The sequence below is a fragment of the Boleophthalmus pectinirostris genome, unplaced genomic scaffold (assembly GCF_026225935.1).
Source record: "Boleophthalmus pectinirostris isolate CB_2022bp ecotype Guang Dong unplaced genomic scaffold, ASM2622593v1 HiC_scaffold_16, whole genome shotgun sequence".
Taxonomy (NCBI): Eukaryota; Metazoa; Chordata; class Actinopteri; order Gobiiformes; family Gobiidae; genus Boleophthalmus; species Boleophthalmus pectinirostris.
In genome coordinates this window covers 1,629,857-1,642,580 of record NW_026571095.1, presented here as the reverse complement: position 1 = coordinate 1,642,580, position 12,724 = coordinate 1,629,857, and the positions used below count along the sequence as shown (strand labels likewise).

General features: G+C 39.6%; 1 protein-coding gene across 1 annotated transcript; it reads left to right on the top strand.

Annotated features, from left to right (window-relative positions):
* The first annotated feature begins 2,790 nt into the window (after positions 1-2,790).
* On the top strand, positions 2,791-10,874 carry znf622 (zinc finger protein 622). Its single transcript, XM_020941231.2, has 8 exons — positions 2,791-2,923; positions 3,792-4,158; positions 4,770-4,961; positions 5,845-6,114; positions 8,476-8,638; positions 9,513-9,622; positions 10,117-10,260; positions 10,553-10,874. The coding sequence occupies exons 2-8, from the start codon at positions 3,798-3,800 to the stop codon at positions 10,681-10,683; spliced, it is 1,371 nt and encodes a 456-aa protein (XP_020796890.2). The 5' UTR covers positions 2,791-2,923; positions 3,792-3,797; the 3' UTR covers positions 10,684-10,874.
* Positions 10,875-12,724: the final 1,850 nt, after the last annotated feature.

The window sequence follows — 12,724 nt, the reverse complement described above, 5'->3', positions numbered from 1 at the left end:
CCAAAGACCACTAGACCACTATGTAGCACTCCCCTGGAGTCGACTCCTCCGAAGCAGAGCCAAGTGTCAGAGCGCCCGAGAGCGCACTGGAACAGGCTCCGGAGGAGGCGACCACACACTGGATAAAAGAGAACTTACGGTCTATGGGAGCGACACGAAGTGTCAAGTGACCAGATCAAACTCGATAAAACTCCAAGATTTAAAAACTATCAGTTCTTCTACAAATGAGTGTTCAGGTGTGTTTTTTATGTCCATTTGCATTAAAACATGTGAATAATAAAGGCTAAGTGAATAATCTGTTACTGAGTGATTCATGTTGATCATTAAATACATGAATAAATGCACAGCCTAAAATATCTTTAGGTGATCATTTGATTCCAAATCCTGTTCTTAAAAAGATTTTGCTCAATTTGCAGCAGTTGTCCTGATTTGAATTCATTTGATCTGATTTTTTTAATTGTTTAATGACTTGGATTTTATTAAAATGCATTTTTATGCTTAAATAAAATTCGTTAAAAACTGAAGTTGTCGTGTATTGTGGCCAATCTCAAGCGACCTATAAATAAAGTTTGACTGACTGATTGTTGAAAAAGATAGAGACCTATCAACCCTTGCACTTTTCACTGTTTCTTATTGGGCAATGATCTTTCTAAAACCAGACTGTGTAGGCTTAAGCCTTACTTGGGCTACCACACAGGGACAAGATTTACAGACACAAACAGACACAGACAGACACAGACATAGACACAGACAGACACAGACATAGACACAGACAGACACAGACATAGACACAGACAGACAGAAAGACAGAGAGGGTTAAAGAGGAGCTGCTAACTGTAACATGATGTATAATTTGAAGTTAATATGATTAGAAGGACAGAACATGAAATCATGCAGAAATTCTAGTATTTTTAAATGATAGACACAAAAATGTGACGATCACATCTGATGAGAAACATAAATGTTCCAATAATTTCATGTTGTCCACATAAAGCTTTTGACACTTGGAGATTTATTGTGGGGCAAATGAGGCCAGTGGTGACATATTAACTGAGCACACCTTGGACAGAGATCTCTCTGCTCAGAGTTCATCTGGCAGAGGACCACTGTTCACTTGACATCTGACCTTACTTTCTAACAAAGATTATTTATAGCTCTTTGAGATGCGTTGAGCGTCTGTTTCTCCTTCCAGTTATTAAACTATTTATTGATTAAAATACACAGCACCTCAAGGAGAAATTGTTTACACAGTCTACATTTTGAAACAACATGGGCTACTATTCCTGTAATTGGATGTTCTCAATTTATTAGCTTCAGATTAAGACCAAGATGAGTCATCTCAAATGGATGACCTGCTACTCCCAAACCAGGAACTATTAACTAAAACTTCTTAGATTAAACCTGACACAGAGGTTAAAATACCAAAATATATTATGTGAGGCACATTTGTGTCATGTGTAATTTAATGGCAGCATTTGGAGCAGAGATGCCCGGACTTCCCTTTCCACACATTGCTCCAGCTCTTCCAGGGGTGTTCCCAGGCCAAGAGTCATGTCTGGGATGGATGGAGGCTGTTGTCACCCAGCAGGTTTTTTTTTTTTTTTTTTTTTTTTTTTTTTCCAGAGTGGCTGTTCACATTGCAAATAAACAAATCAGATTTCATGAGTGAAGCCAACACCCTGAAGTACCCCGATGTGCAGAGGAGGAAAGGAATAAAACTGAAGTTGTGCTGTGTCTCTTGTGATTATTAAGATCATTAACATTACTATTAGTGAGAAAGCACCATTTTTCAGTAATCTAAAATGCCTTTTATAGCAAAATGTTGATATTTTGTCTTTCCCAAAATACTGTTTAAGTTTAGAGATCTCACTTTATTTGTAAAAGTAAGTTATAAAAACTGGTTCATAACCCAGTCCATAAAATACAAATGCAAATGATAATAATAAAATCAAAGTATTCAGTCATCTAATGTAGGTATTCTGCCGTAAAACGTCAACCTCGAATAGCTCAAATCGATGGGCATTTAAACTGTAACAGCGCTTGGGGTAGAGCTAGGTAGCTCAAATCGATAGGTAGGCCGTTTCGACTTCACACCAGTTATGAACGCGCCCCAAAACGGGCCCTGGGCGGGTCCCGGATCGGCGACTGATCCACTGCGTCTCCGGATCAGTTGCGGCAGCGGATCCGCCGCGATGTGCAAGTGGTGCATCTGTTCTGCGGATCCGTGACCAATCTCCGGGTAAAGTCCGCCGCCAATACTTTTTGCTCTTCTGTTCACTTGACAATTAATTAACCCGCGGTGCGCTAAGCAGCAACTGGGGCTTATAAACAAAGAATAAAATATCAAATTTGAAATAGACACCGAGACTGTTTTTTTGATCGGTGTTATTTGAAATAAACTTTAAATGAAATATTTGGATTGGTTTATTTATTTACTATTTATTTATTATTTAATTATTTATTTAGTTGGACACGGAATAATGAAATAAACTGTTTTACTATTGTATTGTTTTTCGTTCTCATTCAAATTCAAAAGAATGAATGGTACACGGACCATTATTAATTCAAATCTTCTGCATACACAGACTCAAATTCAAGTCGACTTCATGACGTAACTTTCAAAGGTCAGCAATAAGGAGAAGGAAGGAGAAGGAAAGAGATAATTTTGCCCATTTTCGGCATTAAGTTTTTTATTAAGTTTCTATGATTTTCGGATACAGTAGTGACTAGAGCTGATTGTGTAATGCCCTTAGAAATCCAGCAGGGGGGGTCCGCACAACACAGTCGTGTCCTCTACCGGATGCGGAAAAGACTCACATGTTTCTTCGCGAGCAAAAGCAAAAACACGAGGATTTGAGTTTTACCTATAGACAGACTTCTAGACAGATTTACTCATTTTACACACCGCAGGAACAGACAAAGGGTGAGTACACATTCACTTTGGATCACTGCGAGGGGGGCGTCACAAGGGCATTTGGCCGAAAAATAAGGATACCACGTACGGACATGTAGTAGATGACGTAACGACCTACGACTGTTTACAGTTTAACATCATAACCAAAATGACTTCAGTTATCAAGGCAGTTCGTATTTAATACAGATGTAGCTAGCTAAAGTTGATATTGTTAAATCAATGATTTCTGTTGCTAGTTCTTGGGTTAAGTTATTATACTAGAAATGATCAGGTTGCAAATTTAGTTTTTGAATATAAAAACACAATGTAAAGAAAAGCAAGCTCTTGCCCCCCCCATCTGTGAGTAAGAAGAACTCGTCACATTCTAGATTCTAAAACTACTAACTACTACGTTACTTGGTTGGTTAAAGTGCATAATATGACAGGATTTCCTGTTTTTTCTAGTTAGTACGTTGTCTAGTAAATATTTTTCATAATTCTCATAATTGATCAATGCAGTAAATTCATGTAAAATCCAGGTGACGATGGAACAGTATTTTCTGACATCTTAAACAAAGGTGTTTGTCATACATTGTTATGGGTCAAAACTATTATGTAGCATAGAGCTTTGAATCTGAACTTGCTTTTTTGACGTTTTCATTAAAAATATCACTGTCTTTTATTTAAAAAGGTCATTTTCTATGTGTTTTAGAGTATTCTTTATAGTTTAGATAACAGGTCAAAAATACTACTACTTTGTACTATTACTTTTTATAGTCGAATTGTCATGATTAGTTGATTTAATTGTTGAAGCCCAATTTTACGTTACTTGTGGTTTTGGTTCTTTTCTCACATCACATTTTAGAGGAATGTCAGATAATATGTGTCTATGTTTCAGGTGAGAATGGCCTCTTACACCTGCATCAGCTGCAGAGTGGCGTTTGGAGATGGGGAGATCCAGCGAGCTCATTACAAAACAGACTGGCACCGCTACAACTTAAAGCGCAAAGTGGCCGACATGCCTCCAGTCACTGCCGAGAACTTCCAGGAGCGTGTGTTAGCTCAGCGGGCTGCTGCAGAGAAGCAACAAGCCCACTCCTCAACCACCCAGGCCTGTGATGTCTGCAATAAGAAGTTCTCCTCAGACAACGCCTATCAGAACCACCTGAAATCTCACAAACATCAGCAGGCAGAGAAGCAGGCCCTGACCGCTGCTCAGAGTGAAGTGGAGCGGCTGAATGAGAAGAATCTGGAGAAGGGCCTTGGTAAGAAGGATCCCGTCTTATCCTATTTTAGAGATGCCAAGATGATCATGATTATTCAGGTCCCAAAAATATTGAAAATCAAACTAATCAATACTGAACCTAGTATCGGAACTGGATACTCATTTAAGCAAACAGTACTGCTTATAAAAAAAAATCACATAACTAGATACAATTTTATGTTGCTTTAAAAGTTTTATTGGAACTAGTGTAAGACCACATGCTATAATAAACACATACTATTATTTTGTGTCATAAGTTCCATAAATTTACATGTCCAACTAGGATAATGGATGAACTAATATTTGGAAGCTGATAACAGTATTGCATCTCTAAAAAAATGTGTTGTTTTGAAGTACATTTTCGAATATCAAGTATGTTGTCTTTAATCTTCACCATGCATTAGAGGCCTTTTTGGGACAGAATTGTCAGTCCCGCTCCCGCCCGCACCTGCACTGTGTAGAATTGTAATTTTCAGTTCCGCTTCCACCTGCATCTGCGATACTTTGTCCCGCTCCCGCCCGCAAATTACGCAAAGTGGGACGGGAGGCCCGCGGGAGTGCAGGGCTCTACCTTGCATGTAATCTTATTTTTCTCCATAATGTTACTTGTAGGTCCAGAGGAGATGGACAATGATGCCAGAAATGCGGCTCTGCAGGAGGCATTGAAGAGGCAGCAGAAGCCGTGTGTGTCCCATCCAGAGCCCAGTGCCCCCCGGGTACGAGCTGACAAACCACCCCGCTATGTGTGGCTGGAGGAGCAGGCCAAGAGACGGGAGAGAGGGGACATGACTAACTTGGACCACGGTAAGTCCCACTGCATATGTCTTATGTTACACAGTTTATGTCTGAAGCCCTGATGCTGGTTGTTCATGACATTAGTGTTATCATGATTCTAAAATTTCAATCTCGATTTCAGTCCTAAAGAGTAGACTCAATTCCAAATACCAATACCACAATGATGTTAAAAACACTCTTTCTTTAGGCAATAGAAGTAGAGATTTTCAATGTCAAATCATAGTACTTTATTTTCTGTTACCATCTGGTGCTAAATCTGTGTAATCCCTCGGTGGTCCAGATCCATGGTGGTCCATGAGCTAGTTTATGTAGTCTTCTACTTATTGATACCGGCTGAAATGAATATGTAGTTTTGATACTACTTTTAGTATCTGTTACTATCTAATTTTTTATACTTTTGACAACACCAGATGACATTACATTTTACAAGTGTGGGACTGTTTAGTGTGATATCATTGTTTGGGGCCAATTGTTCAGAGTTCCATTAATCCGTTGAATAAGCCTATATAGCTCCTTATGTGTGTCATCATCACCAGCCATGACAAGAACTCGATTCAATACCAAATGAACCAGTGAAGTTAGGAGGCTGTAAGGAAAGAAGATTTATTATGGCCTGTTTTGAGGAATGAGGTTTTATGGCAGTGCGTTAGGAAGTGACACAACGCTAACTGAAACTTTTATCCCGTCTGAATGAACATTTGCTGAGGTGTACGATCTCTATACACTGGGTTCAGAATTTTCTTCCTTCTCTTTTAAGTTGTAGCTGGATCCTACATGTGATGAATTTTCTTTTCATAAATCCAAATGATAATCAGAAATGTGTGGCATTGCATGTCACTGTGATATAATTCCACCAGTGTTGTGCTTAGTGTCTGTATGACTTTCTGTGTAGATGCAGCAGAAGAATGGGAGGACATGGAAGAAGATGAGGATGTGGAGGAGGATGAAGATATGAGCTCTGAAGAGGAGGAAGAGCAGATGGAGCAGGCAGGTCCAGCTGAAGCCCTCCTGCCTGGGTCCATCCCTGTGACAGACTGCCTCTTCTGCTCCCACCACTCGCGCTCGCTGCTCAAGAATGTGGCCCACATGACCAAGATACACAGCTTCTTCATCCCAGACATCGAGTTCCTTGTGGACCTCCGAGGGCTCATTCAGTACCTGGGTGAGTCCAGCTGCAGTCCATACACTGAACTGGCGGGTACTGGTTTGACATCCTACCATTTATAATGCACTGTGCTAAATAGTCTTGAATGAGCTCTGGCCCTACGGATATAAACATGGGAGTGGATCTCTCCTTCACTGGGTTTCTCTTTTTCCCATGTTGAGGGTTAAATTTCTTCAGTTCTGTCCAAATGTGGTAATTCATGATTACTAGGAGAGGTATGCCTCACTGTTGGTTTTAAATAATCAGACCTACTCAAATGATGTATTGAATGCATATACTTTTATTTATTTATTTTTTTTACAGCAGAGGAAATAAGTATTTGATTTTGTAGGTTTGCCCACTGACAAAGAAATGAACAGTCTATAATTTTAATGGTAGGTTTATTTTATTTTTAACGTTGAGAAATAGAATATCAAAAAGCAAATTCAGGAAATAACTTCAAAAGAAAATATATACGGTAAACTGAAGGCATTTCACTGAGAGAAATCAATATTTGTACCCTCTGGCCAAAAAAGACTTGTTTGCAAGCACAGAGGTCAGTTGTTTTTTATAGTTGATGGCCCGGCTTGCACACATGTTAGAAGGAATTTTGGTTCACTCTTTGCAGATCATCTCTAAATCATTAAGGGTTCATGGCTGTCGCTTGGCAGCTCGGAGCTACATAAGTTTTCTATAGGTTTAAGGTCCGGAGACTGGCTGGGCCATTCCATGACCTTCATGTGCTTTTTCTTGAGCCACTCCATTGCCTTGGCTGTATATTTTGGGTAATTGTTGTGTTGAAAGACTCATCCATGACCCGTTTTCAGTTTCATGGTGGAGAGAAGGCGGTAGTCACTCAGGATTTTACAGTACATGACTCCATCCGTCCTCCCGTTGACGCGGTAAAGTTGTCCTGTGCCTCTGGCAGAAAAACACCCCAAAGCAGAATGTTTCCACCTCCATGCTTGACAGTGGGCAAGTTGAGCTTATGCCAAAGAGCTAAATTCTGGTCTCATCTGACCACAGCAGTCTCTACACCATTCAAGTGTTCGTTGGCAAACTTCAGCCTGCACATGTGCCTTCTTAAGCAGGGGGAACTTGCGAGCACTGCGAGCACTTTATTTCGGCGTAAAATGTTACCAATAGGTTTCATAGTGACCGTGGTCCGAGCTGCCTTGAGATCGTTGACTTGCTCCTACAGTGTAGTTCTAGGCTGATTTCTCACTGTTCTCTTGATCATTGAAACCTCACAAGTTGAGACCTTGTGTGGAGACTGATTATTATGGTTTATTGTTATGGTTTTGTAGCCCATTCCAGCCTTATGCAGGTCTACAATTTTGTCTCTGACATCCTTTGACAGATCTTTGGTCTTTCCCGTGGATTCTGGTTGAGTGACTGATTCTATGGACAGGTGTCTTTTATAGAGGTGACTAGTTAAAACAGGTGTCTGATTCAGGTGATGAGTTGATTAGGAGTGTCTAACTGGTCTGCGGGAGCCTGAACTCTTAAGGATTTGTAGGGGATCAAATACTTATTTCAGGCAATGAAATGCAGATCATTTAAAATATTTTCTATACTATGATTTTCTAGATTTTCTTTTTGATATTCCATCTCAATGTTAAAATAAACTTAGCATTAAAATGTGGCTATTAATTTCTTTGTCAGTGGGCAAACCTACAAAATCAGCAAGGGATCAAATACTTATTTTCTCTACTGTATGTTTTTCTCAGATGCAGTTTTGCCTGCTTTTACTAGAACCCCTGAGAGCCCTGCACAACAATTCCAATCTAAATTGACTTTTGTGTGTGCACAAATGGCAAATAATCTTGAATCTTTTAAGCTTGTGTACACTCATAATGTGTCTATGGGATTTTGAGATTTGGTTTGAATGTATTTCATAGCATGAAAATCGAGTGCCCCAGCTTTGGAAATTGTGAATGTTGAGGGTGAAAGATTGTTTTAGACTCCATATTGGCAAATTAACCTAGATTGTATTAAAATTGTGTGGGGAAAATGACAAGTAAAAATAGACAATGCTATTGAAATTAGGGAGGGGCTTTAGTATCGGTAACTCAATACCAGTATGTGTCATTCCCAAATTGTCCTTAGTGCATCAGATTTGGCTTTTTGAACAGACTTATGGACAATGAAAATAGACAATGAGAATGGGCAATGAAAATAAATCTATGTTTACACAAATATATAACAAATTATTGTATATTCCAGATAAATACAGTTATTATTTTTACAGAATGTATCTAAACAGTCAGTTGTCCAGGTAGAATCCATGGCAAAGGAGAAATTTGGTTTGCCAACTGGACAAAGATTTGTCCTTGACACTGGTCTGGTTTATTTAAAATGGACTCTTTTTCTTTTCAGGGGAGAAGGTCGGAGCAGGAAACGTGTGCCTTTGGTGTAATGAAAAGGGACGCTCATTTTATTCAACTGACGCTGTCCAGAAACACATGACCGACAAAAGCCACTGTAAAGTCAACAGCGAGGGGGATGCTGCCCTGGAGTTTGCAGATTTCTATGACTTCAGGTAAGAACAAAAATGATACCAAAAAATCAAAAACTGTAGTTATATACACATAGAAACTATCCCATTGTTCAGTCACCACTTTATTTACTACATTTACTCTCCCCATCTTCTTCTCTCATGCAGTGTTGTCCATCATTAGAGTGACCACATCCAAACGCCTTAACCCTCTCAGGCTCAAATAAATTTTTAGTATCAGGAAAAATCTGATATTTGGGGAAAATTATAATATAGGGTAGTAATATACAATCCTGACTTTTTTATCCTTTGTAATCAAAAAAAGTATTTTGCACTTCTGGCAGGCCGTTTGTGTGTAGTCCATTCTTGCACAGTCTGCATTGCCCACGTTTATCAGCATGGAAGGGAGAAAAGGCTCTTGAGTAAAAAAAGCTAATAAAATATGGATTTAAAGTAAGTATATAGGTAATTGGAATTTAGCTGTTGCAAATCTGCAACACCTGCCTGGAGAGGGTTAAAAGTTGGACTGGTCATTTGGGATTTGGTGAGACATGATGGGACAGAGACTTAAAATGACAAATAGCATGCTGCTTTTAATAGGGTATTGGCCTAAACTCAGACATAAAGAGTGAATTATTTAATAGGGTAGGGAGTGAGTGTGTGTGTGTGTGTGTGTGTGTGTGTGTGTATATTCCCCATCAGAATACAGGGGCAGAAGCTCAAATGATGTGACAGTACAACCAAAAGCTTATCCGTTCCATCATTCTCTCTCATAATTAGCTGGACGCACACATCACCAGTCCCGTATCATGCTCTCTGAACATAGACTTGCTAAAATGAGACACTTGTTTCTTATTCCGTAGCACACAAAAGTGTAGTGGTGTGCTTTGAAACATACTAACTGAACTGTGGACCTCAGGAGCAGCTACCCGGATAGGCCAGAGGAGGGCGGTATGGAGACAGAGGAGCTTCCAGAAGACAAGACGCTGCAGTTTGATGAGGAGACGCTGCAGCTCACACTCCCCTCAGGTGAAGGCACCAATGCATCATACATGACAGTTTAAGTGTAGCTATAAAGCACAGTGAGTAGCTTTTGTAAAAGCAGCTCATGTGGTCAAAAAGAGATTACTGTGTGCTGTCTGTTTTTAATTGGTAAACACTTTTATAGGGTAGTTTTATAGTGTAACTCTTTTATAGTAAATATAACATTTTCTGTTTTTCATGTTTTTAATTTCAATTATTTGTGAATATTTCAAAAGTGTTTTGGTGTGTGTTGTCAAACCAAAGCAAGTATTTTCATTTTTTACCTGTAAATTAATAAATGTAGAACTATGGAACTTTCCAGGCAAACTATGGAACTTTCCAGACTTCACAGTGCCCCTTTAAGTTACCGTTTATATTGATAGTCTACAAAAGTCAAAGTCAAAATGTAGATGGCCTGTAGCATTCACACGATCTGGAGTAACACATATGATGCTTGGTATTTACTGTATTTACCTCAATTTTTCCTGTTTGTTTTTCAGGAGCGGTTGTGGGTCACCGCTCTCTCATGAGATACTACAAGCAGCGCTTTGGGGCCCAGCGTGCTGTGGCTCTGTCCCACAACCAGAAGGCTGTGGGCAGGCTGCTGCGCCAGTACAGAGCTCTGGGCTGGACCGGAGATGCAGGTAACACCACACTGTCAACTTCAAATCAATTTTCATATATAATTTTTTGGCACGGCATATTTCCATGGCATCACCAAGTGGGTATAGATCACACACCAGTCTGGAGTTTTTGTTGAGTGAATGAGTAAGGCAAATACATTGTTATGCAGTTAATTTCATATGTATACATATTTGCATATATATATATATATATATATAGATATATATATAGATATAGATAGATAGATAGATAGATTTTTTTTGTATGTGGTTAGGTTCTGTACCTAAACATATGCTGAACAATTTCTTTTAGGAGGCTCCCAAATGCAGAGGCAGAAGGACATGCAGTACGTCCAGATGATGAAGTCAAAATGGATGCTGAAAGTGGGAATGAGCCACAACACCACGCGACAGAAGCACTTCAGAGCTCAAGTCATGTTTTAGTTCTCCGCACAAGAACTGCTGCACATCAGCAACCAGCACAACAAAGACTGCATCCACTTTACTCGACCCTGCATCATGTTGGAACTCTGGCCTACAGTGTAAACAATAGCATAACAGATTTATCATTGTTGATTGAGATGGATTCAGTTCAGATTTGAATGTTGATTAAATATGTTTCGGTGTGGATTGTTCCCAGGGATGTCTTTTTTTTTTTCTTATTGTAGGAAAACACGGCATCATAATTATTAATTATTATGATAACATGGTTAAAACATTATAAAACACCATGTTTAAATGGGCTAGCTTGCATGAAATGGGTTCAAATGTGTTCACTACCCTGTTTATTCACACCAATGCTTTCTGTAATCTTATTCATGAAAAATAAAATAGGTATTTATTTTGAGTATAGCAATTAGGGCTGTAGTTCTTGAATGATAGTGTCTTAGTTGACCAGAATTTGTATTAGTCGACTAATAATTTTATTTAGATGGTTAGGATTTATATGGGACAGCCACAGACTCTAGGGGAAAAGAGGAGTGAGTGAATGAGTTATCTGAAGATTTGTAAAAATGCAGATTAAACATTATGTCTTTAGTTGACTAAGATTTTTTTAAGTGGACTACAGAACTAATAATAATAAAGTTAATGCAGCGGTCTCTTGCTCTCAAAAAATGTGTTTGAATGTTTTTCTCATCAGTCTATAACTGACTTGCTACTGACTTGTCAACTTGACAAGCTGGGTCTCAGCACCTCCCTCTGCAACTGGCTCCTGGACTTCCTCAGCCAGAGACACAAGCAGAAAGTGTTGGCAACAATACCTCACGCACCATCACTCTGAGCACAGGGCCTCCCAAAAACCCCAAGGCTCGGTCCTCTGCTCTTCACCCTGCTGACAAATGACCGTACAACAACCTACTGCATTATTTCCCAAAGACTGAGTCGTGACCTTCAGATGGGTCATAAAATTTTGTTTGGATCTCCTTGTCATGATCTGCATGTAGGTCTGCAATATATGGTTCTGACACATGAGGGAGCTAGTGAGTCAGCAAAGCCTGTCTTTTCTGTGCTCACCAAAATGAAGCCAAAGTACAGAAACAGACTGAATGCTGCTCCTGATCTGCTGCTGCGCTCTCCTCCTGCACCCCAGACTGGAACACACTACAAAAACGCAGAAAGGCCCACCTATCTCATTAGAAATTTTCAAACGTTAAGACATGTTTTGTTTCATTTCTAATCTTTTTGTAATTATTTTGTTGACTATTTTGTTCCAGTATTGCTGGTTCAATTGAATGTTGAAAAGAGAAAGAATTGGGCTGCATTTAATGTCCAAATAGGTGACTTATGGATACTTTTATTGCTGGTTCAGTGACTGTTTTTCACTGTTTAAAACTTTAGTAATACTAAATGTTCAGAGAGACATGATCACTCAGTCAACAATAAAATATCCTCATTAATGTTCAGTAATGGTCAAATCCACCTTTATTTTGTGATTTATGAATAATGTCTTGATTTGGGTCGTGAAGGTATGTGACTTTAAAAATATGGGTCCCCAGATAAAAAGTTTGGGAAATACTGACCTACAGCACGTGAAGTTTGCAGATGACACAATTCTGGTGGGTTTCATCACCAAGAGCGAAGAGACTCACTACAAGAAAGAGGTCGACCTTTTGACCATGTGGTGCAGAGACAACAACCTCCAGCTGAATGTCAGCAAGACTAAGGAGATTGTTGTCAACTTCCAGAGAAGCCACACCCAACACCCTCCACCGACCATTGACGGTGCTACTGTGGAGAGAGTAAGCAGCACTAAATTCCTGGAGGTGCACATCAGTGAGAACCTCTCCTGGACCATCAACACTGCATCACTGGTGAAGAGAGCCCTGTAGTGCATAGTGAACACAGCAAGGAAGATCACTTGAGCACCACTCCCCTCCCTCAAGCCATATACACCACCCGCCTCACTCGCAAAGCAGTCACAAGTGTGTGTGATGAAAGTTTCCCTGCACACAATCTGTTCAGTCTTCTGCCCTTCATGAGGAGG